This window comes from Anabas testudineus, chromosome 6 (genome assembly GCF_900324465.2).
Source record: "Anabas testudineus chromosome 6, fAnaTes1.2, whole genome shotgun sequence".
NCBI lineage: Eukaryota > Metazoa > Chordata > Actinopteri > Anabantiformes > Anabantidae > Anabas > Anabas testudineus.
In genome coordinates this window covers 25,020,305-25,046,634 of record NC_046615.1, presented here as the reverse complement: position 1 = coordinate 25,046,634, position 26,330 = coordinate 25,020,305, and the positions used below count along the sequence as shown (strand labels likewise).

Sequence of the window (26,330 nt, the reverse complement as noted above, 5' to 3'; positions counted from 1 at the left end):
TAATTTTGACATTTTTATTCAAATAATTATGGGCTAAAACATTTTGCCATAATGACATCACAAATTGGGGAGGGAAGGTGGTTGCAGTCTTATGGTTAAAACATTCATTTTTAAACATTTTTGGTTTTACAACATTCACATAGACATTCTGTTATTTCTAACTTTACAGCTGTTTTGTCATCTGATCAACAATAAATCCAATCATTTCAAATAAGCTGCTTCCTACATCATAGGAAAACTTAATTAATTTATTCACTTAATATATTGTTTTTTTCATATGTCAGCAAATTATATATTTGATTCTTCTATAGTTTGATTTTTTATGTGTATATATATATGTGTGTGTGTGTGTGTGTAAACGAAGCTGACAGAAGATTTCAAATCCTCCATGCACTAACTGAAGATTTAACATTCAGTGTATTTGTCAGCGACTTCACCTAAAATCTAAAGTCTTTGGTTGCTTTCAAAATGACATTCTTTAAGTTTATGGACTCTTATGCTCCGAGTGGTTCAGGTTCTCAACATTGATGAATTGAAAGTAAGAAATATCATATTCCTTTAATTCAGCTCACTTTGACCCTAGAACAGACAGGTGCTGTACACAGTGACCTTCTGACTGATCTCCTGTAGCAGCTCCTTCACAGCAGACTCCAGCTCCACCAGCTGCTCAGCCTTCAACTCCAGAGTCCGCTGGTTGTCTTCATATGATTTCTCCAGGTCTGAAAATCAATAAGAGTCAAATGATTAACTGAAAAATTGAAGTTTTAACATATCTGTAGGTTAACCTAAACTCTAACGCTGATATCCATGTTTTAACACTTTAACACACCCACACAGACAGAAAATCTGAGAAAATGGAAACATTTCTTTTGGAACAACACTCATCAAAAAGTTGTGTCCATAACCCACTGCTTTGTTGAGAGAAAATGTCTTGTGTCAGCAAGTCATCACAGTGATGTCAGTATAGCTCAGTGCTTCTCAAATAGTGGGGTGATGGGGGTGCGATGCTAGGGGGGCACGTGTGACGCGTAGTGTAGTAAACAAACCCTCAAGAGACACCATGAAAAAATATTTAACAGGGACAAAGAGAAAGAGAGAGAGGTAATGGAGAAACGAAAGTCCGCTGAAAAACGAGGAAATATGACGAAGGTTATGTAGCTCTTGGCTACGAGAAAAGACCGGTAGGTATACTGTTACTGGGGGGGGGGCGTAACAGAAAATAATTGAGAAGCACTGGTATAGCATAATTGTGTACGGTTTGGTGTCACCTTTCAGCAGTTGCAGCTTGTCACTGGCTTGTAGCAGCAGCTCTTTGGCTTCCTGCTGCAGAGACTCTGCCCTTTTCTTGGCATCTGCTACACCCTCTGCTTTCTGACCAATCAGCTGCTCCACGGTGGAGTACCTGTCCTTCAGTTCTGAGTCCAGGTCCTAAAGGCATACACAAAACATCAAAGACAATTGGATTTGCTGACAGTGACAATAACTACCTAATACCTTAATGGCATATTCAGCATGTTTGTTTGTCTATGCCCATTCGTACATCAAAACTGTATTAGCTGTAATTCCTCCTCGTGGTATTCACCCAACAATTGCTGCATTACCCATAACTATGACCTGGATGACTGACATCCTTCACAGGCACTGGTCATACTGCATACTAAAACCTTCCTTTCTTTGATCCCTTACTTTTACTGACAGATGCAGATTAGGCTGCAGCCTTTAACCTGATCAAACATTTATGTGAAGTTTATCATTAGGCTTTAGAATTTTTATGCGCATAAAACAAACAAGCAAATTTAAAAAGGGATTACTTAACAGCTGTAGTAATCATTTGTAAGGTATTAAACTTTAAACACTGTAAAGTGTCTTGAGATGACATCTGATGTGATTTGGGGCTATACAAATAAAATTGCATTGATTTGAAGAGTCAAAAGGTGTTCATCTGTCCACATGACGTTGTAGAGACTTAAGTAGTAAATGTGTACTGTCACCTCCTGGAATAGTTCTTCTACAGAAACAGGCCTGGCTACCAAATTCTGAACATCAAGTTTCCCACACGGATTGAGCTGCTGTGTGAAAAAATGGCTGAAAAGATGACTGCTGATCTCACCTTCTTCACCTCATCTGTGACTTTGCTGATGGTCACTGCTTCCTGATTGGTTATTTCAGTGTTCTGAGTGATGTTCAGAGCTTTGTCTCGCAGAACTGTCACATCCTGCTCAAGCTTCTGCAACCTCTGGGTGGCATTGTTGAGCTTTAGCTCTGCATCTGTTGTTTCTGACTCCACCTGAACACAGAGCAGATGACACATTTCACAGTCATGTGAGGTCAGGAACAGTTCAGTAAACATGTAAATAAATACACACTGAGTCAGTACTAACAGAGGACAGCAGCTTGTTTGTGTTCTGGATGTCAGCTGCAGCCTGCTGGATGGCACTGCTGGCAGCAGTCTGTGCTCTCTGAGCTTTGTCCAGAGCTTCCTTCACCATCTCTGCAGATTCCTTCACATCAGCTGCCTCCTCACTGAGCAGCACAAGAAAACACAGTTTAGAAGTCATTTTGCACATTGTCACAGAAGTGTTTTTAAAAACAGATCAAAACAAACATAATTTGAAATCTGCATAATAGTTGGGAGTTTTGGTTTAACAAGGGTCAATAAAACATCTCTTTTCACACTGATTACACACTGTATTCTTTTTATATTATTAACTTCTAATGTTTGCTCTGGTCCTGGGTAGACCCACCTGGCTTGACGGGCCTGGTCCAGCAGATTCTCGGCTCTTTGAATGTCCTCAGCACTCTGCTGCAAGATGTTCTCCACGTGTCCCAGTTCTCCAACCTTCTGCCGGATCTCATCCGTCAGGTTTTGCAGCAGAGCCGGCGTAGTTGGCATCTGCATGGCCAGAACCTCGTTAGCCACCAGCTCGATGCTTTCTAGGTCTGCAGCATCCTCTGAAACAACATGCATATTCTTTATTTTCCACCTTTCTCATCACTGATCTGATCATTCACATGTCTTTAGAATAGTAGCTTGACTGATGAAGCTACTTGGATGAGTAGCAAAACGTTTCAACCTAACAAGAAGGAAGTCCAGTTGCCATGACTTAACTTCCAGATCAACTACAATGATCCTCTCATTGATCAGTTATTAACAGAACAGGACACGGAACCAGTCAGGAGTGTCTACTTTAAAATAACCATTTGGAGAAGACACTGATTGTGATGTAACTGACTTCACATATCTTTTTTAGGGTTTCCTTAATTAATGTTGGTTTCTTCCATTAAGGGGACCATTTCCTCTCTGCTGTCTCCTAGAGCTGCTCGGGGAGATTTGTTGGCTAAGGTTATTTTGTTGGGATGTATTGCTAAACTACTGAATAGAATTGAAAACTGATAAACATTATAGATCTGTTGGATCAACCACATGACGTCACAGGTTTTGTAACTGGTTTTGTGTGGTTGCATTAAACAGGAACTGAGAGACATACGCGTAAGGAAGTCTCGGATCTGTCTGATGAGTCCCCTCAGCTCCTCATTGCTCTGGTTCACTTTTTGCTTGGCTCGGTTGGTCTTCATCAGGACATCCTGAGCACCAAGCTTGGCCTCGTCTGCCTTCAGCTTGGCCTCTGAGACCTAGAGACAAAAAACAGTTCAGAACACAAAACAAAAAAACATGTGAGAAGCCACTATAAGAGGCACTATAGACCAGAACCAAGAGATGTTAGACAAACCATCTTGGACAGTTTTTCCACTTCCTCCATGGCGGTGATGATTTCCTGTTCCGACTCTTGAGCTTTTGTCCACACACTGTTGGCCATCGTCACTATGCCATCACATCCTTCACCTCCACACCTGGCCCTACCCTGAGAGTCCACACAGCTCAGACCTCCACAGGAAGAGGACGAGCACGAGTCCTGACCCAGTGATGAACTGCCACAGGTCTGTAAGAAATATATTTTAATCAAATTTAATAAATTTACTGCTTATCTGAAGTAAGTAATTATGTATTTTGCCAATTTAACACTTAAAAAAAAAAAACTTCAGTACATGCCAAAATTTGCACTTTAAACAAATATTACAATTATTACTGATCACCGACATAAACATAAAAGATAAATCTTTCACCTTATGGTTGATCTCTGATAGGTCCAAACTCTGCAGCTCGCCTGCCAGGTCATCGAGTCTCTGAGCATGCTCAGTGTGTCTCTTCATGAACATCTCTCGAGTTTGGTTCAGTTTGGTCTCAGTGAGTTCCCGTAGTGCCGCAGAGGTTAACACTTCGCTGCCAACATCCATGGTGGTGGCATTGGCTCGAGTTTCAGCTGCTTGGGACTGCAGTAGGTACTTTGTGATGCTATCCCTCGCCCCTGGCAACAGACAGGAAGGAACTATCATCTAAGAGATTGAAACTTGGCAGAGTTTGACATCCACAACCTATCCAATATTATATAATACACTGATCAAATAAATAAAGGGAACACAATGATTCCAATGTAAGTCAAAGTCCATCACACTTCTGGGATGTCAACCTGTCCAGTTAAGACAATTAGAGGCAATTTGCAGCACAACCCCTGGTGGTGTCTGCAACCCACAGAAGTTGCTCAGGTAGTGCAGCTCATACAGAATGGCACATCTATGCGCACTTTCGCAAGAAGGTTTGCTGCGTCTCCCAGCCGTGTCAAGAGGATGGAGGACATACCAGGAGACAGGCCTGTACACCAAGAAACGTGGAGGGGGCCGTAGGAGGACTACAACCCAGCAGAAGGACTGCTATCTGCTCCTTTGTGCAAAGAGGAACAGGAAGAGCACTGCCAGAGCCCTACAAAATTACCTCTAGCAGGCTACTAATGTGCATATTTCTGCTCAAACTGTCAGAAACAGACTCATGAGCATGACCGGTTTAGTGGTGGGTCAGTGATGGTCTGTGAAGGCATTTCCTTGGAGGGCCACACAGACCTTTATCTGCTAGCCAGTCTGACTGCCATTAGGTACTGGAATGAGATTGTAAGACCATATGCTGCTGAAGTGGGTCCTGGGTTCCTTCTGACGCATGACAATGCTAGGTCTCATGTGGCTGGAGTGTGTCAACAGTCCCTTTATGATGTAGGCATTAATGTTTTGAACTGGTCTGCCCCAAGACCTGAATCAGTCGCATACCACTGAGGCATCATGTCTCGTTTCCACGCTACCATGAAGACGGTCCTTGCCTCTGTGGACGTCGGCAGCTATTTCTTTGAGGTCTCAACTCTACGCTTAATAGCCCAGGACTGGAATTTCCTACAAGTCTACCACAGCCTCCAATAACTAACTGGACTCCACATTAACTGTTATACTGAACTGCCTGCTGTCTAACACATAGCATGTAATCACCCATATGAGGATGGGTTCCCTGTTGAATCTGGTTCCTCAAGGTTTCTTCCTGTTGCCTTCTCAGGGAGTTTTTCTTGTCATCGTCTTCAGCGTGCTCATTAGGGACAATCTGATTATTGGTTGCTCTACATCCCAGTGAGCCCTCATCTCTGTGTTTCCTTCTGAACCCACCCTTTTAGTTAGGCTGTCATAATTAGTCCTGCCTGAGTCCCTGCTGCACTATACTAAATATACATTCACCTCAAACTTTATCTGACTGTGAATACAAATAACTGCAATCTCTCCTCTTCTCTCTCTTTCCCTCTCCCTCTCTCTTTTCCCTCTTCCTGTCTCTCTGTCGAGCTACACGTCATTCCACCCTTTGCCCTCTGGACCTGTCTGACTCGTCCTGACGCCCAACTTCTGGCTGGAGATCTCGTCGCCTGGATCTACCGTTTGCCCTATGGGATGCGTTTGGTGACTGGATTGGTCACAAGCTACTATGTTGTCGGTCCTGGCCTCGGCGGACGTCGGAAGCTGTTTCTTGGAGGTCTCGACTCAACGCTCGATAGTCAAGGAATGGAACAAGTCTGCCTGCAATAACTAACTGGACTCCATATTAACTTAAAAGACATTAACTGTTATACTGGACTGCCTGCTGCCTACACAGCATATAATCACCAATATGAGGATGGGTTCCCTGTTGAGTCTGGTTCCTCTCAAGGTTTCTTCCTGTTGCCTTCTCAGGGAGTTTTTCCTTGCCACTGTCGCCCTCGGCTTGCTCATCAGGGACAATCTGATTATTATGATTCTTACACATTCACTGTTCATGTACTGTTCTTTGGTTGTGTAAAGCTGCTTTGTGACAATGTCAATTGTAAAAAGCGCTCTACAAATAAAATTGAATTGAATTGAATTGAATTATTATGATTTATACACATTCACTGTTCATGTAAACGTCAACAGTTACTTTGGTTGTGTAAAGCTGCTTTGCGACAATGTCAGTTGTATAAAGCTCTATACAAATAAATTGAATTTAACTGAACTTCAAACTTGCTTATAGTTAGAGATGGATCAGGTGACTCTGAACCATCTCTTAGTTCTGCTGCTATAGGTTAGTCTGGGGGACCTCTACTGATACACTGAGCTCCTCTACTCTCCCCATTATTTTAATTTTATTTGAAGATAAAAAGTTGCCAAGGAGCAGTGTGAAAAAATCCTCTGATAACAAAGACAACATTAAATTTCATTAACATTCAATGACCTGTAAAAGCACCTTAACATCAATCCTGTGTTAGAAGAGGCAAAGATGGCTGGAGCAGAAGTCTGATGCTCATGTTGCATATTTAGCTTAAATTATGAAATAAATCAATATCCAAATTATTCCAAAAGGTTCAGAATTAGAATCTGGATCTGAGCCCGTGTTTCGGAGCTAAACGCTTATTTATTGGAGCAGATGCTGTGAGCTTCATATGAAAAATAATAATGTGGAAAACATTAACAGTGGTCTTAAACCTCCACCCTTTACTGACCAATGACCTCCTTTTACCTCTGACGTCGGAGTTCTTGATGAACTCGACCTGATCCAGCAGATCCTGAACTGTCCGCTCAAGTTTCTGAGCATCCGACATCATAGACTCAAGCTTGCTCTCTGCAGCAGAGTCCTGGTCCTCCACCTGCACAATAGTCTGTTCTGTGACATTTAACATCCGGCTTAGGGCCCCCATCAGGTCACTGAAGGACGAGCAGAGATCAGAGGTCACAGTTTCCGTTAATTTGAATTGCTTAAATCTCATTTTAAATATTTTACCATAATAATCATAAATCATAATGCAGATAATCTTACATGGCCTGCTGCAGCAGGTGTTGGATCTCGGTCAGTGGTTGTGAGGCTGGGTTCTGGTTCATGAAGGTCCGGATGTCAGCGACACTTCTCTCCATACTGTCAATGGACTTCCTGTATGGTCCGCTGACTCCGCTGGCTTTGATGGCATTGACCTTGTTGACTAGACGGTGTGTCTGATTGGTCAGCTGACCAATAACATCATCCCACTCTGCAAAGCACTGATGACAGCGGTGGCAGTCCGGGAATGTTCCAGAGAATCCACGGGCACATACATCGCAGCGTGGCCCAGACACACCATCAACACACACACAGTGACCATTCACTTTGTTGCACTGGAGCTGAGAGACGCCACGAGGGTCACAGTCACATGCTGAGGAGAGAACACAGGCTTCATCACTTTCTGGTCAATATCCAACTTTTTTAAATATGCCAAAGCTTCAAACTCTGCATTTGCTCTGAATAAGAAAATATTGAGTTTTTCAGTCAAAAATTTAATTTCACACCTGTTGGACCTTTACTCATTGACCATCAGCTCTCGATTGTGCAGTACTCAAACACTTTAGGTCTCTAGTCTGGCAATAAGTAACACTAAGTTCTGTATGGCTTAAATAACCTCTCGCATACAGCTGAGCTGTAAAACCCCATCAGACCTCAAACTCTTCTCAGTCTGCCGCACTCAGAAGATCACTTCAGATTCATAACAAAACATGGACCTCTTTAAGTGAACACACACGTAGTTTCAGGCATACACACTAACAGGAAAAACAACAAAGACAAACATTCAGTAAAAATCTGTGGGGGTGGATGTGATTGCGTCTGATGACCCAGATGTTGTGAGCAGCTTAATAATTTCTTTTTCCAGCTTCCTGACTTGTATCAAAGCAGCTTTTTTGGAACATTGTCGGAACATTGTTTGGAACATATCATGTTGGATAACACAGATGTTCAGAAATTAATTTAGACTCATTTACCATGACGCATTTGGGATTACATTTGAACTAATGAGAAAAAGAAGCTTCCTCACTGGTGGTCTCAGACATTTGGACCTTGCTGTGTAAATCCAAACAGAACCTTCAACATGATAAATGCTCACTGTTTGGAGAGTGAAGAGCCTGTGAATAAGATTGAATTGACTGAAATGAATTGATTTCAACAGTTTTTTTTGCACACATCCACAATTTGAAGCACCCCGCTTTGAACACAGTTCTTCCAGTTTTGCTTTGGTCTCCTCTGTCCTTCAGTCAGGCTCGCTCTTTTTTTTCCACCAAGAATCCAGTTTGGAAAAGTGAACATGAAGATGTACAAGAACATGATGACGCACACCTACCGTGGCATTCGACCTCTGGGTCTCCCCAGAACAGCTCTCTACATTCGCTACATGTTCTTCCACCAAAGCCAGGTTGACAGGAGCACTGACCACTGATCTGTGGACAACACAAATTTATATTCAAACGTGCAAAAAAAAATATATATATATTTTTTTTATCATGGCCCTGAAGCTTGATCTTGCGGCTCCAGTTAAAATTCTCAGCAGCATCGGAGAGTTTCTTGAGCAACAAAATATCACTTTAATAGATTTAGTCAAACTTTTCATGATGTTCTTCTGGTTTCAGTACAAAACATTATTTTTCCTCATCACCTCATTGCAGGACGTCCCATAGGAATGCTTGGGGTTGCAGTCACAAGTCTGACAGCCGCCACCACTTGCCATGTTCCATGTGTCGGGTGCGCAACGGTCACAGTGTTGACCAATCACGTTCGGGAGACAGTGACACTGCCCACTGCTGCGGTCACAGTGACAGTCACTGGATGACAAACAGCTGGACGGATCGCTGCCAAGCTGGTTACAAATACACTCTGTGGACAGTCACCAGACCTCATTAGGATTTATCAAGATTTAGATCTTGATAAATCAAGAACCTATTACAGCGAATTGATACTCAGGCTAAATATATATACTAAACCCATTGAACCCAGTGCACTTACTCCTGCAGTCCTGTAGCAGGGCGTTGCCATAGTAACCCAGTTTGCAGTTTTGGCAGGCAGGGCCGTCGCTGTGGTACAGGCAGCGCAGGCACTCGCCGCTTCGGGTGTCACACGACTCTGGGTCCAGCACATCAATGTTGTTGTTGCACTGACAGGGCTGACACTGCCCCCCCACCTCCCCAGGGTTTCCATAGTAACCGGGTGAGCAGTCATCACAGCGAGCACCTGGGCAGGTGAGAACAAGACAGAGTTACAGGTGTTGTATAAATGAGAAATCTGTTTTACTCTCTGCTTTCTTCTGCTAACAAAGTTGTATTACTTTCCTTCCAGCAGCATGTTTACTGAAATGCTTTGTTTCAGTTTTACTCTTAATACAGTGACATACATTGAACAGTGTTTAACTGTTTCGTAGCTTAGCAAACTATTCTTCATCACCCCAAGAACACCTCCATATAGTTTAAACATGTTTCCAGTGTTTACAGCTGCAGCTTGCACACTTAAGTTCTCTTTCTGTTAATGGTGTATAACTGGCGCTTTTTTCAAGGTGTGTCTTTAAATATTTAAAGTAAACAGCCAATCAGTAGTTTTCATGTTAGACTAATTTAGAATAAACTTTGCGTCCACAGGATGTTTACGTCAGACTTATTTAAAGTGGAAAAAGGATGAGAAAGTTGTTGATTGATGTGTCTGTTAACAGCTGGTTTCCTGCTCTAATAACAGGCCTCCAGTCCATCACATTCCTGCTTTGTTTACATCACACTAAATCACAGAGCTGCTCGTCTTTTAATTAAAACCCTTTTTGTCATGGCAGCTGTCTGACTCACAACAGCTGAAAAATACCAGAGATCTGTTCACCAGGCTACACTGCTGACTTTCCTGAATAAATCTTGTTTTAATTCACATTAAACTTTACTCCACTTCACTTTCTACTAACTTCACATCTGCTTAGTTTTAATGTTTCTAGTATTGAAACTAATTCTGAGGGTTTTAATCTTAGTGTGAAAAAGATTTGACTTTGGATTTAAATTAATTTAATTCAATTTACCTCAGTTACATAGAGTTTTTACCTCTGTATCCTGTGTTGCAGACGCATGTGACCTGCTGAGACTCGTCACCACGGTAACAAGTTTCTGCAAACTGGCGGAGACTGCCAGGTCCATCGGGGCACCTGCATGGTCGACAGTGGTCACCTGACCCCAGCACCGGGTTGCCATAGTAACCATCCAGACACCTGAACACAGGTGAGTTAGTGATGAGGACAAAACAATCTGATCAACACCTAAGTCACCTGACTGCTGTACCTATCACAGGTATGGCCGGTGCTGTGATCCCTGCAGTCGATGCAGCGCCCAGTGTCAGGGTCGCACTCGTCGGCGTGTCCGTTGCAAGAGCAGGGGCGGCAGGTGGGGAAGCCCCAGTGACCCGGCAGACACCGCTCACACTGACGACCAAACGCTCCAGGCACACACACACACTGGCCGGTCAGCTGATCACAGAAGGGGTTTTGGGATCCCTGAGGGTCGCACACACACGCTGCAAAAACGCAAACAAAACACACTTTAAAAACCTACTTTGCACAATATACACATTAGACTCATTATGCTGCACAGGTCCTGACCTTTGCAGCCGGTGGGTCCAAAGTGAAATGTAGCTGGAACACATCTGTCACAGTTCCTGCCAACCACGTTGGGGCGACACTGACACTGACCCCCGTTTGGGTCACACACTGTGCTGAGGGAGCCCTGAGGGTCACACTGGCATTCTGGGAAATGAAGTCAGTAAAACACCAGCCTTTAATAAAGACCTGTCCACGGATACTGCCTGAGAGCTCAATAATTGACAAAGTGGGTCTGAAGATGTTTGAACAATGTGAGGAAGAAGAAACCAGTCGAGTCTTGTTGAGGAGGTTGAAGACACATGGAAAGAATGACAAGTGACCTTATTTAGAGATTAACTAAAATAACAGGAAAGAGGAAGTGTAAAAGCAGATGATGTGGATGTTCAACATTGGAATAAAAAGAAGTGTTGAGAGAAGACAGATGTTACTGGGGTGATGATGTATTCTTCTATGTCAATGCTGTTCTCCTGTGAATCAGCTTACCTGTAACCCCTCTTTAAACCATTCACAGTGGAGCTCTGACCTGAACAGTGTTCTTTGATTATCACAGTTGACTAGACAAGGTACAGGACAGAGTCTGGGAACCCGAGTCAGAATCTTCAGGTCAGAAACAGGTTTCCTTTTTTTGTTTTATATAGTAAACACCCTGTTCCATATAATTGATAATTTCGTGAGGTCCACCAAGGCTCAATAGTCTGTCTATGAAAACCAAGACCCAGGTCAAAAATCTTGTAATGCTGGACACAGTTGGACCTACCTATTCTCTGTGTGCAAATCACCACCAGATGTTTTTTAATCCCTGAGAGGGCTCTTACTGTTCTCATTCCAGAGGTCAAAGGTAGAACACAGTTGAGATGCATCAGACATCCCACAGCAACATTTCTTTTTCTTCTAAAACTCAGTTTCATGGTTTGTTGCTAAAAGTGTTCAAAGTGCAGTTTATGAATCTCTCCTGAATAATGACAGAAAACCATTGAATGCGACAAATTCTCTTAAATCACCCGAGAGTCACTAAAAACTAAATCTGAATAATTACAGTGGGTTTTAAATAAAACTAAATTTAATTGACTTTAATAAAACTGTTTATTATTAGTTATGAATTTAAGAGATCAGAGAATGAGATCGGCGGACCTGAAATTGTGGATGTGGCGTTAATGATGCAGTATCTCTCTTTTTGATAGAGAGCAGGGCGTAGCTCCCTTACACAGAGTAGATTGTAGAAGAAAGGCTGCAGAAGGAATGCAAGCCATTGCTCCATTTGTTATCGTCTGCGCTCGTTTCTACATAAGGCTCCATTAGTAAAAGCGGAAGTAAGAGTAATTTATTAAAACCTCTGCCTTATTGTGCACAAGCAAAAAGAAAAGCTCAGGGGCTAATTTCTAATTGCTATGAACATTTTAAACCAAAAGCTGACTTCTGCTACGTGTTAAAATTGAGTAAGTCCTGGTGGACAGGAACCCCGACACTTAAAATAATGCTCTGCTGCTATGAATAAACTTTCTACAGGCAATGTGAGTTTATCTAGATAGAATCATCAGATTTCAGGTGTATTGGACTACCTTTAGCTCCCTGGTGCAACATGGCAGAGATGCTGAAGATAAAGTTTCTGCAGATTTCTGTCATTGGTGTCTTGACAACACTCTGACTGTTCTCCAGACAACGATAACGCTGGAAAGTTTCCCAGCCGCTGTTCCTGCTAGAGTCACCTCCCTCTGAGGCCGTGAAGATCTCGAGGTTCTTACAGTGAGGCATCAACACAATCTGAGAGGAGGAAAATCAAGAAACTAAGAGAAAACAAACAGTCTCAGGTTCAATATATCTACAGGTACTGAGTTCCTGTCATAGAGCTACTTTGTAAAAAAGTATATTGAAATAAATGTCACTTCACAATCTATGCACAGTGCAAAAGTATGTTCCAATTCCAATTGAACACATTTAAAAAATTGAGTTTCCTTACCGAGTCGATAAGCGTGTATGGAGACTGGACGTCACTGACAGCTGAGTACAGAGGCAGACTCAGACGCACAGTATAGTTCAGACCAGATTCAAAACAAACCGGTCTAGGAAGAACCACATACCTGTGGAGACAAAATCCCAGCTGTTGTAAGGTTCAGTTACCTTAAAGATTAAACATTTCAAGATATTTTCCTTTTTTTATGCACACCACCAGCTGCAGGAAGGAGCATAAGGTGCCAGTGCATTGTGGATTGGGTGGCAGTTGTGGGAGGGTGCCTTGTTGACTTAATCCCTTGACAAGGAGTCTGGATATTGGGACATGGAACATCACAATGCTTGGGGGGAAAAGAACCTGAACTTGTGCTTGAGTGGTATCGTCTAAAAATAGTGACAGAATGGTGCTATACTAAAAATTGATACCATAGCAGTAATTGTAACTGCCTTACAGAATGAACTGGTATACTGCTCTGCACTATACAGAATACACAAATGCAGGATATGTTTAATTATTATGTTGAACTAATCTAGGTGATATCACCTTTGAAACATATTTCCTGTTGGTCACACATAAACACATATTTCACAAAATAATGCTACCGAGATCCAGGGTGAAGTGAAACCATCTGGGTGTCATCATCAGGCACGGTGTTAACGCAGCGGCTGTCTGCCCTGATTAGTTCCGGCCTCATCACAGTCATCAGAACCTCCTCCCATTGGTCAGGCAGCTGCAGGGGAAACAAACTTTTACTCTCAGTTTATACTTCTAAAATCATTATTCTTAATGTTTGTTTACAAAATTCTAATTCTAATTTATTAATTCTCTTAATGTATATAAGAGAATTAGTAAATGAAAGAACTGCCACAGAACTGCAGGCATTGATCCTCCAAACTAATGTGAAAGTATATGTAAGACACTCACTTCCCACCAGCTATGTGTAACTTAGCCAAATTAAAACTAAAAGACAATGATTGATGTTGGACATGTGGAATAAAGGTTTTTAATCCACTGTGGCCTAAAGCTTGCTCAAATGGGATTGTTGTTTTTTTTTTATATCATTTTTTATATACTTATACTCTGTAAGGTCTTAAACCTATAGGGGGTGGCTGTGGATCAATAGGTAGCAGTTGACTGCCAATCGCAGGATTGGTGGTTCGATTCCCAGCTGCCACGTCACATGCCAAAGTGTCCTTGGGCAAGATACTGAACCCCTAGTTGCCCCCGGTGAGTCAGGTCAGCTGCATAGCAGCTCTGCCATCGGTGTGTGAATGTGTGTGTGCTTGTGTGTGTGAATGGGTGAATGAGACGCAGTGTAAAGCGCTTTGAGTACCAGTCATATTCTTAATTTAGTGAAGGTTCATTTTCTCTAAAATTAGACAGATGTTGAGAAAATGTCAAAACGAAGATTGTTGATGGGAACTAACCCTTGGATGCCATACCTGATCTATTTGTTAAATCTGGTTATGATCTAATAATAATCTGATTGTTCATCTGTATCTAAGTTAGCTGAGAATCTAACAGGACAGATCTCTTATGTCAGGTGAATAATAACAATGGTTTGTTAACAAAAAAATATCTAGTAATTATATCCCACGTTAAAAGGTCCTGTTTGGTGGGTTTTACTGAATTTGTCTGTATGCAAAACCAGCGTTTGTGGATTCAGGTGTACCTGAGGCTCATAGCGAATGAGAATGTCGTACTCCATGGAGTGAGGGATGTTGTCCAAAGAGAACTCCAGGAAGGCCCCCTCTGGCACGCTAACCAAGCCAATACCAGTCCAGGTGGGAAGGCGGTCCTGAGGGTGGGGGCGTGGGACCATTGTCACTCCCTAAAAAATGAGATGAAGACATGAAACTCGCAACAATAATCTCTGAACTATACACATGCTATACTGAGGCCTTTTGTTTTCCGTATTTTGTTCAACAGAAGAAAACCTTAAAAACCAATAAAACTATTTTATCACAAAAAGAAAAAAAACACAGGAAAATGTTTGTTAAGAAACATTTCCCTAGTAACATACACTTGAGAATTTAGTGGGATTTATTGTATTGTTCCCTTCTCCATGGACCTTGGAAGAAGTGAAGCCAGTAATTGGTGTCTCCAACTATCTGACTATCTTTCATTTAAAAACTTTAATGACAGCCTTGGAAAATAAAGTATAAGTTACTTTAAACATGGTCTGATCTTAGTTAAAATATAAAATATTTAACAGCCTATTTTGATGAAGGATGTTTAAGGGGTCACTTACATTTTCCCACCAGTACTGTGAACATTTAATAGCTATGTCCAGTAAAGACAAAAAAATCTGCATGTGTGATCTTGTATATATTTATTATAAATGTGGACCAAGTGTTTGAAATATCAAATGATAAAATCAACTAAAAGCTTTTGAAAAAAAAAAAAAAAAACTTTAGAAGGTGACTTACAGGTCCAAACTTGGCGTCCTCTGCCTCATAGGTGTAGTGATCCAGAGCAATGAAGTAGAAGCCAGACTCGACCTGATCGCAGCGACGACCGAACATGTGATCTCTGCAGACACACTGTCCACTCACCTGATCACACCTACCGAACCATAGAAGTGAACATTTTAAAAGTAGTGATTAAGAAAAGAAAAAACGGAGCAAAGCAGGAACAAAAATAGAAAAACAAAGTTGAGGAACTGCTTTAACAACACGGTCTGGGACACTCTCTGCAGACCACATGGGGAGGACACTGACAGTCTCACACACTGTACCAAGGACTACATAAAACTCTGTGAAAAAAACACAGTGCCATCCAGGAGTCTGCAGTATTTTCCCCAACAACAAGCCCTGGGTGAGTCCTGAGCTGAAGGCCCTACTGAACGAGAAGAAGAGGGTTTTCTTCTCAGGGTAAATGGGGAGCTGAGTGCTGCGAGAACCGAAGTACAAGATCAGGAGATACAAGGTAAGCTATGGCAAGAAGCTGGAGCAGCGCATGGAGCAGAACATTGTCCAGGAAATTGTTTTGTGTGAGAGATGTGTGAAGAATGGAAACGGTGGGGATGGTCACTAGGTCACTGGGGGCCAGTAGGCCACAGGCCCAGACCACATTAGCTCCAGGCTTCTCTGGGAGTGTGCAGACCTGCTGAGTAAGGTGGTCCTGTACATGTTTAACCTCAGCCTCAGGATAGGGAGAATCCTGGAAATCCCAAAATAACGTATCACAGGGAACTGACAACCAAGACTGTAACAGCCGGGTCGTTTGCTGTGTAAACAGGAATTTTCCCATTGTGGGATTAATAAAAGTCTCTTATCTTATACATGACCATTTGATTACACTTAAGGCTATTTGGCCTATTTCAGGTGCTTGAGGTTGAGTTTCTAGCACAAGGAGACTTCTACATGAACAGCATCAGACAACTGATGCTTTGGTTAGTGGAGACCCCGCGCCATCTCCTGTGTCACAGCAACCTCAGGACAGGATGAGAAAGACGCCGGAGTTGCAGTTTAAAACTATTTAAACATGTTTTTTTGTTGCGAGTTGTACTTTTACATCTGAATTTAATGATGTCATGCTTAATTTCCTTTGGGTTCTCATGCGTGTTGTAACATTAATAATAATAATAATAATAATGATAATAATAACAGCATTACAAAGAGAAGAAGATGATGTAGGTACAATCTATTTGTCACTTTTCATATGATCAACTCTGAATGTTATCAGGTTTTCATTCCTTCGTATTTAAACCTTTACAGCGTGAAGACAAAGACTCAGATGAGAGAGTTGATGCATTAGTTGTTGTCACCTCAGCTGACAGCAGTTAGCTCTTAGCTGCTATCAGCAGCTCCCACAGTTGGCTGCAAACTGGAAGAAAACTTACTGGTTGTTGATGGCTCCTCCAAGATCACAGTCACAGGGTCTGCAGCCATCCATATCATTACTGAGCCCCCAGTGTTCAGGCTGAAAACACAGTACATGTTGTCATGAGGTTATTTTGTCACCTTAGGTTGTTCCTGTAAATATTTGATGTGAAGCTTTCAGAGGAAGTTGTACAATCTTTCATCTCCAGCTTTAATGTGGTATTATAGGTTCCACATTCAGAGAGATTAACTCTGTGAAATCACTGAATATTTTTAAAGTGTTTGTGCAGATGAAATAATATTTGACAGATTTTAGGAAGACAGTATAGGTCGAACAGCAGATTTCAGACTTCACCTGTGTGTGACCATAATAATATTGTATGTGAGTTACAGTTCACAATCAATGGGTTAACTTATCTTTACATTTAAAAATAAAACTCCAAATGCAAATGAAGAGGCATGATGTAGTGTCTGAGAAATGTATTGATATTATTTCGAAATAAAATCTTTTCATTGAAAGATCTCAAAATATGAATTTTTAAACAGCTCTCACTAATTAGCATCAAATGGAGCCACAGGCCTCTTTTGTCTTGACATGACAACATAATATACATGAGATGTAAACTGTAATTATTAGGCATGTAGTGTTTTACTGCACAAAATAACTAATATTCTGAGGTTCATCTTTTCTTTGTCAAGACATTTTTCATCAAAAGGTCAGGAGATTATTCAGCAGCTCCACTGTGAAATAATGGCTCCAAGATGTATTCTCAAAACAAAAAATAGACCAATACCATGACAGCTTCTCAATTTAAGAGTTAGCAAATGTACACAAAAACATAGGCCATAACAATAACACCACCTGGTGGTTTTAATGTTGTAGTAGACAGGGGTCAACGTGTTTTCTCTTCTTCTTCTCTCACGTAAAAATGTTTACCTCTATTAGAGATTTTTTATTAACACACTAGTACACAATGTTTGTCTGGTTCCAGGCAAAAACCATGTTCACAACTGGTAAATCATCTGGTGTCACTTTAAAACACATCTTGGTCTAGAATGTGAAACACGAGGAAAAAGCTTTTTCTCACCACACACTGGTCGCAGTCTCGTCCCATCACCAGACGTTTACAGAAGCAATTTCCTGTTTCACTGTCGCAGGGATTTCCTCCAGGAACAGTCCCCACTGGGCTGCATGTGCATGCTGAAACAATGCACACAACATACGTTGGCATGTTGAATGTAATTCCTGTCCACACACCCTCTTCTGGTGGCTGACTGTTCTTTTGTATTTTATATAATATGTAATATCTTCCCCTGCATTTTATCATCTTCCTCTGTGTATCTAGTTCAAGATTCAAAAAACTTTATTAATTCTAGAGGGAAATTGTTTGTGTTGTATTTTGTCTTTGCAGCTCATTGCTCAGTCTGTAATGTGCCTCTTTTTAATGTATATGTTTGTGCAGGTATTGCATATATTGTGCATTTGTACCCTTGCAGCCCTCTGGCTCATCGCTCAGTCCATAATGTGCTGGCTTGCAGCGCTCACAGCGCTCTCCCTCAACGTTGAGTTTGCAGCGACACTGTCCAGCAATAAGACCAAGTCGAACGTCTGTCATCCCGTCACAGATTCCTCCGTTCAGTGATCCCAGAGGGTCACAGTTACAGGCTACAGACACACAGCACAGATCAGAAGTGGAGTGAATGTTTCAGTTTTTTTGGACAGCTGCACATTGATTACAGCGCTACTACAGGTTTCTGTGTCTTGTCACTTCGACATGTGGTCAGGAGGATCCAGGGAACTGAACCACCAGGTTGCTTTGTTTTGTCTGGCTGGGACAGCTGTGGTTCGGGAGGTAGAGCAGTCATCTACCAATCATAGGATCAGTGGTTCGATTCCCAGCTCCTTCTGTCACATGTCCTTGGGCAAGACACTAAACCCCAAGTTGCCCTGGTGAGTCAGGTCAGTTGAGTATCAGTTTGGTAGAAAAGTACTATTTAGGTGCAGACAATTTACAATTTAAGTCTGTTTTACATTAAACAAAGATTCAGAAAAAAACGGCCAAATCATCAGTCTGTGATTCAAAATGGTCAAATTGTTTTTCACTGAGAAAAAACAAACAAAACTTTTTTTCCTTTAAGTACATTTGACTTATGTACTTTTAATTTTGATTGCAGTACTTACTTTTAATGGAGTATTTTATATTGGCAACTTATACTTTTATTACTTTAAGTAACTAAATAGTTCTTCTGGTGGGGGTGCTGAAAAGTGCAATATTTAAATTATCACGTCAGAATAGAGTGGTTTTGCACAGAGCCTAGATCAGGACTCACATTGGCAGATGGTCGGGTCTCTGATGTCTCTTTCTGGATGTTGATAATAAAACGGTTTGCACTGCTCACAGTTGTTTCCGGCCGTGTTGTGTTGACAGTTGTCACAAACTCCTCCGCTGACATTTCCTGAAGCCACGAACACAGCAGTGTCGAAGTGACATGAGTCTGAGTGTTGGTTGCAGTTACACTCTGCAGACACCACAGAAGAAGAAGAGAGATTTGATCAGGTAAAAAACAAGATGCTGTAATCAGAACACGATTCAGGTAAAACCAGTTCAATGTGCAGCAGCAGCTCCAGATCCAGCTCACAATGACTGATTATTATAACAATATCAATAATCACAAATCAGTCTAGTAACACTATGAATGATATCATAGTTGATAGGGGAGACCAGTATAAAGCAGAAAAGGCCAGTATAGACCAGAATATACTCACTCTTGCAGGCATTGGTGTTGCGTCCTTCTGCAGGTCTCCAGGGAAGATCGTGGTGGAAATCCTGACACTGTTCACAGTTCAGACCTTTAGTGTTGTGGTTACACATGCAGTGACCATGAACCTGCAGACACACAACACAGTCAAATATACACACTGATATACACGTGCATTGACTGCTGACCTGCAGACACACGAATACAGATGATAACTATTTAAAAAGTTACACTGATGATAAAGCAAATGAGTGAAAACTGGTTCTACAGAGTAAAGTCAGAATTTAAATGTCGTTGAAACTGGTGCAGTAAAAACTGTGTCAACTGTTGCTTCAACTAAAAGAAACTAAACTAACAAATAAATAAAACTAAAGACTTAACATCATTCAACATCAACTATTTGCCACCGCTTTAAACCGGGACAGTTTTCTTCAGTTTGTCACCTCCAAAGCCAATACGGGACTCACCATGCCCTCACTGGTCTGGCTGGCTCCCTGGATGGGGGCACACTCGGAGGCGTGTCCATAGCAGAAGCAGTTTCCTCGAACCACCATGTCATAGATGGCATAGTAGTACTTCTCCTTGATCTCCACGCGAGAGTCCAGCAGGTTGTCGCCCAGCGTGTGCAATTTGGTGAACTTGATCCGCAGGTTGGTGATCTTCAAAAGGTCTAACCAAGATTTCAAAAAAATCACTAACTGGTCAGTGACTGGTGACTAACTGGTCAGTAACTGGTGACTAACAACATATTTAGAGACATACTCTGGATCCTGGGGCTGTAGGGGTCATCAATCCTGAACGCCGGGTCTAGAACTCTAAAAATCACCTAATGAAAAATAAGTAAAGAAAACATTTACAGTTATTTATGTTGTAATTCAAATATGACGTCACAGTAACTGTACAATGTCATCATAGTAGGTGAGTTAAGACCATTTCTATCGGTTACTAGATTACAGTAATAAATTGTTAAAGTAATGCTGAGCAGTAGTACTGAGGTAGGCTAATCAGAGTAGTTTAAGAAGTAATGAGATTACTGTAGTGGAGTATCAGATTAGTGCAGTACCTCTCCCTCCGTGGATGGTTCAATGTCAGAGTAACGTGAGTCACAGATGACTTCGTCAACCTTCTGCATCGGACCCTGAGAGACAGAGGGAAATGAAGTTTCGCAGTCGTAGGCAAAGTAACGATAAACCTGCCACGTCTTCCCAAAGTCAGCTGATCTCTCGATCACCATGGCAGCAGGTCGAAATGTCTGAGAACAGAAAAAAAACTTGTGTCAGGGTTTTTTTAATTGCACTGAAAATGATCAAACCCATTTTTATTAACAGGAGTGTGTCATTAACTTGCCTTAAAGGTCATGATAAGGTGGGTGAAGTGGAACTCTGCCTCCAGGTTGAGCTGGATGGTGACGTTCTCCAGACCTACAGACAGCAGACCAGAACGTTTTACCAGTAATCAGTCAGCAATATAAAGATCCAATGATCTGTGTGGATCTGTTCAATATAAATGGCAACGCTCTCACTGGGTAGTGGTTTGGGGTCTGTGCTGCAGAGGAAAGAACAGCCCCTGAAAACAGTAGTCCTCTCAGGAGCTCAGTGACCACAAGCTCCACGACCATACAGCACACGAGCATCGGGCATGCCTCTATATGACCCAGTGACTCAGATTCTCTGGAGCCTGACAGGATCTGGGTTACGAGTTAGGTTGGTCCACAGCAGCTAATGCCATCTCCAGAGTTTCAGGCCGACAACATGATGAATGTCTCACTGCTGCTTTTTAACGGATTCTTTAGACTTGGCAGACTCGAACTGGCAACAACCAACAGAACCTACAGGACTTGCATCAGAGTCTAAAGCCACATTCCTGATCTCTGCCCCCCCCCCCCAGCTCTATCTGATTCCTACCGTTCTCTGACTGCCACCATGTCTTCAGTCTGTTGGGAGCGAACGTGGTGACGACATTCTCGATACGATGACTGCTCGTCTGATTGGTCACTTCATTGTACGGAGTCGCAGAGTCGCATATGAAACACTTTTTCTCCTCCTGGTTCATTGGTTGAGGGAGGAGGGCAAAAAGACAAAGGGAGGACAGAGAGGAGGGTAAAGGGTTAATTGCAGCCAAATTCCTCACATTCCTTTCTGCTGCTGCTCAGTGGAAACGTTCTGACCACAGATTACTGAACCACAACCAATCTGTGATTCACTTCCTGTTTCAATGTTTCCACAGTTTATCAGATTTTCTAAATGTTTGTCCTGACGCTGAAGAGAACATTTTGATACTTCATTCCAGATTATGTAGTTTGTGACAGAGAGGAGTAGGACAGTAGAAGACTAATTTCTATTGTTTTATTTCTAATCCTAACCCAAAATCACACAATAAAATGTATGTGTTTCAGAGTGACACAGTACAAAGTGTGACAGGCTGATAAAGAAAAACCCACAGAGATTCTGTGAAATTCTGGATTCTCCTATCAGGCTAAACCTAACTCACGTGAAGCAACCTCAACGAAACCAGAAATGAAGTGTTCCTCAGAAGATTAGATGAAGAAACCTGGGTGGAAATTTGGTTTTAACACGAGCAAAAACTGATCAACTGCTGTTGCTACTACTACTCTAACTGCTACTACTACTGGTGCTGCTACTGTTACTACTACTACTAGTGCTGCTACTACTATTACTACTACGACTGTTGCTGCTGCTACTGCTACTGTTAATACTACCACTACTGTAACTGCTACTGTTACTACTGCTGCTGCTACTACTGTAACTGCTACTGTTGCTACTACTACTGCTGCTACTACGGCTACTGTTACTACTACTACTACTACTACTACTACTACTACTACTACTACTACTACTACTACTACTACTACTACTACTACTACTGCTGCTGCTGCTGCTGCTGCTGCTGCTACTACTACTACTGCTGCTGCTGCCACTACTACTGTTTCTGCTACTGTTACTGCTAGTACTACTACTACTACTACTGTTGCTGCTGCTACTGCTACTGGTCCTACTACCACTACTGTAACAGCTACTATTACTGCTTCTACTACTGTAACTACTACTACTACTACTACTACTACTACTACTACTACTACTACTATTGCTGCTACTACTACTACTACTACTGTTGCTGCTACTGTTACTACTGCTGCTACTGCAACTGTTAATACTACCACTACTGTAACTGCTACTGTTACTACTGCTGCTGCTACTACTGTAACTGCTACTGTTGCTACTACTACTGCTGCTACTACTATTACTACTACGACTGTTGCTGCTGCTACTGCTACTACGGCTACTGTTACTACTACTACTACTACTACTACTACTACTACTACTACTACTGCTGCTGCTGCTGCTGCTACTACTACTGTTTCTGCTACTGTTACTGCTAGTACTACTACTACTACTACTGTTGCTGCTGCTACTGCTACTGGTCCTACTACCACTACTGTAACAGCTACTATTACTGCTTCTACTACTGTAACTACTACAACTACTACTACTACTACTACTACTACTACTACTACTACTACTACTACTACTACTATTGCTGCTACTACTACTACTACTACTACTGTTGCTGCTACTGTTACTGCTGCTGCTACTATTACCACTACTACTACTACTACTACTACTACTACTACTACTACTACTACTACTACTACTGCTACTACTACTACTACTACTACTACTACTACTACTACTGTTGCTGCTACTGTTACTGCTGCTGCTACTACTGCCAGTACTACTAGTGTTGCTATTACTGCTACTACTGTTGCTGCTGTTACTACTGCTGCTACTATTACTACTACTAATATTACTGTTGCTGCTACTACTATTACTACTTCAGTTACTGTTACTGCTGCTGGCACTACTACTACTACTACTACTACTACAAGTCAATATCTTGAAAAATAAGAGTAAATGCAGCTTAGTGACAGCATTTATTTTTGAGTCCCTTTACATTAGAGAAACTGAAGCAACACGAGTAACGTGTGACAGATCTTTAGAAAGTCGAAAAATTATCTGATCTTTAAAACATATCTTTTGCTCTATTAGTCATCACGTTCATGTAAAACTCTTTTTTCCCCAGTCTGGATCCTGTAGAATGTTCAGTGTTTAATCTGATCGTCCTAACCTCACCTGCTCCAGATCTTACCATATATATTACTGAACCTACTTTGTGGCATCAGAAAACCCAAATTAAGCCCAGAGTTAGCTGGATAGGACACTAATCCCAATTAGGAGTTTATTAACAGTTTCTAATGATATAAAGACTGAAAAGGAACAAATTACACAAAGGTGACCTGGATTTAGAGCAGCAGCACAAAGTATAATAAATGGGTGTTTAGTGTTACAATTTCTTTTCATGCAGGTTCATATCATCACCATCAGATTAATTTTTACTTTCTGGTTATGTTCTGTCAGAGGTTTCACTGTGTAATCTGAGCATGCCCAGTCTGACCAGAACCAGCTTCACATTGAGCATGCTCAGACTGAGCTCTGCAGTGGTCTGTGGAACATCTGTACAAACATGTGTCTACTGCTGTTTCCTTGTAGGGTAAGAGTTGGAGAACACAGGAAACACTGCAGACTGAAATGTTTTCTCTGTTTTTATGTGAATCAGGCAAAAGAAAATTTGTCTCTGAAATGAGCAACATCTTCAACAGGATCTAGAAAAAGAAAAAAACACGTTAAAGTCCACTTAAGCACTCTTTCCTGTAAAGGGTCTCTGGACCCTTGGACCCAATGGTAGTGGTTCACCTAAACAGCTCACCAGAGTCTCACAGGGCTGACGCATGTATGTCTCCAGCCTGGGGGGGAGGAGGCCCCAGAGGGAAGAAGCACAATTCTTTTTTTTTTTTTTTTTTTTTTAATCAATTACAACTGTTCCCATGTAATGGACCGCAGCAACATGGTGGTCAACAGGTGAATTTACCTGGATTCATATCACCACAGAAAGAAAGCTAAGGGCTCCATGTTGAACTGGTATGTTTAGATGCTGTCTTCCCAACTCTCACTGATCACTCGGGTTTGTTGATGGTGAAGTGTTTGGTTGCTCTACATCCCAGTGCGCCCTCATGTCTGTGTTTTCTTCTGAACCCACCCTTTTAGTTAGGCTGTCATAATTAGTCCTGCCGGAGTCCCTGCTGCACTACACTAAATATACATTCACCTCAAACTTTATCTGACTGTGAATACAACTAACTGCAATCTCTCCTCTTCTCTCTCTTTCCCTCTCCCTCTCTCTTTTCCCTCTTCCTGTCTCTCTGTCGAGCTACACGTCATTCCACCCTTTGCCCTCTGGACCTGTCTGACTCGTCCTGATGCCCAACTTCTGGCTGGAGATCTCGTCGCCTGGATCCACCGTTTGCCCTTGGGATGCGTTTGGAGACTGGATTGGTCACAAGCTCCTATGATGTCGGTCCCGGCCTCGGCGGACGTCGGAAGCTGTTTCTTGGAGGTCTCGACTCAACGCTCGATAGTCAAGGAATGGAACAAGTCTGCCTGCAATAACTAACTGGACTCCATATTAACCATATTAACTCGGCTTGCTCATCAGGGACAATCTGATTATTATGATTCTTACACATTCACTGTTCATGTACTGTTCTTTGGTTGTGTAAAGCTGCTTTGTGACAATGTCAATTGTAAAAAGCGCTCTACAAATAAAATTGAATTGAATTGAATTGAATGTTCAGGTGTTATTTACCTGTAGGTGGCTGACAATGCAAAACGGTTCAGGGTGGTTCAGACCACAGGTGGAGGTGGATGAGAGCTGGTGGGCACGACCAATCAGAAGATCTCCTGTTGCAGGGTAGCAGCTGCCCTCAGTGCAGACGTCAGATAGCTCTGGTAGGCTGACGCCATTCGGGGACCCGCCCTCCTGAGAGCAGGCAGCCACCTGTAGAGCTAAAAACAAAGGTGTTCACTATAAGTCTGAGTAGAAGCTCTTATTGTGAAAGCAGCGGTAGTTCAAGTCCCATCCGCTGTTTGATTGACAGCTTCGTGATAATTAAACTTGATACTTTATCGGTTGTAATCAGATAATTAATCAATAATCACTTAATCAAAACTTATCATTTAAACATTTTCACAGACAGACACAGTTCAACAAATCAAATCAAATGTGGCTCATTATCACAGAGAACGTAAAGATGCCTCTACAGGGAGTTTTTCCTCTCCACTGTCTCCTGTGTTGCTCAGTGGGGTTGTTGCTTCTTCTGAATAATTCTATATACAGTTCTATTTGTAAGATCTTAAACCTTTAACACTGTAAAGAGCCTTGAGTTGACTTCTGTTGTAATTTGGAACAATACAAATAAAATTTAATTGAATTGAAATTGGTTACAGTTGACATGTATCAGCTTAAACTTTGAAACCTGATCTCGGATCTCGATTTTTTTCTTAATTTGATTCATCTGCACATTCGTGAATAATTTAGAGAAACCGCTTTAATCCCAATTTTATTTTTTAACTTTTCTCTAAAACACCAAAAGTTTACAGAGAAATTTCAGGTTGTTCAACGGAAACTCGAGCCCATTTATTCCAGATCCGGATTCTGTTGTTTCCGTTTTTGTTCGTTTAGAAATTCTCAAACTCGGACCCGATTTTGTTTTTGTAAAACTATTTGTTTCTGCACAAAGTTTAAAACCTCGTGTTTTAACCTCGCCCAAACCAGACCCAATCAAACCCGATCAGATCCACCTGGTTCACGCTTGATGGAAAACGGTTTAAATTAACTTTGTATTATCTGAAACTCACCGAACAGAACCGCGAGCTGCAACATGCTGCTGATCTCGGTCCTCCAAAACCACAATCCTGCAGAAATCTGTCAATTCAATAAACTAAAACCGGACCTCAATTATCTCTGAAAACCTGAACCCCGCAGACCGCCTGAACCCAACAAGACTCCCAGGACCCTCTGAAACCCTGAGACCCCCACAATCCTCTTCAGACCTCCTCGGACTCACCGGCAACCTCACCT

At 41.8% G+C, this 26,330-nt stretch overlaps 1 protein-coding gene across 2 annotated transcripts; it reads right to left on the bottom strand.

Moving 5' to 3' along the window:
* On the bottom strand, positions 1 to 26,330 carry lamb1a (laminin, beta 1a). 2 transcript variants are annotated; one of them, XM_026365579.1, is made up of 33 exons: positions 26,108 to 26,330; positions 25,056 to 25,255; positions 21,239 to 21,377; positions 20,682 to 20,755; positions 20,398 to 20,586; positions 20,097 to 20,160; positions 19,802 to 20,004; positions 19,342 to 19,462; positions 18,906 to 19,094; positions 18,064 to 18,240; positions 17,663 to 17,775; positions 16,595 to 16,674; positions 15,180 to 15,315; positions 14,423 to 14,581; positions 13,353 to 13,480; positions 12,757 to 12,877; positions 12,359 to 12,560; positions 10,800 to 10,943; positions 10,483 to 10,714; positions 10,249 to 10,412; positions 9,182 to 9,406; positions 8,835 to 9,052; positions 8,523 to 8,619; positions 7,196 to 7,565; positions 6,899 to 7,083; positions 4,126 to 4,367; positions 3,732 to 3,941; positions 3,489 to 3,633; positions 2,745 to 2,952; positions 2,382 to 2,523; positions 2,111 to 2,287; positions 1,269 to 1,428; positions 1 to 719 (listed from the first exon to the last, which is right to left on the bottom strand). In XM_026365579.1, exons 1-33 carry the CDS (start codon positions 26,130 to 26,132, stop codon positions 580 to 582), a joined length of 5,379 nt encoding a protein of 1,792 aa, XP_026221364.1. In that variant the 5' UTR covers positions 26,133 to 26,330; the 3' UTR covers positions 1 to 579. The 2 variants fall into 2 exon arrangements, with proteins under 2 accessions (XP_026221364.1, XP_026221366.1); XM_026365581.1 differs by lacking the exons at positions 21,239 to 21,377; positions 25,056 to 25,255; positions 26,108 to 26,330 and adding an exon at positions 20,857 to 21,205.

What these genes read in the sequence shown, in the direction of transcription:
- lamb1a (XM_026365579.1), bottom strand. Translation starts at nt 26,132, where the DNA reads ATGTTGCAGCTCGCGGTTCTGTTCG. An exon ending in ACCTTATCATGACCTTTAAG is followed by an intron (nt 20,587 to 20,681) that starts GCAAGTTAATGA and finishes TTCTGTTCTCAG; the next exon opens with ACATTTCGACCTGCTGCCAT. An exon ending in CAAGCTGCAACTGCTGAAAG is followed by an intron (nt 720 to 1,268) that starts GTGACACCAAAC and finishes ATTGATTTTCAG; the next exon opens with ACCTGGAGAAATCATATGAA.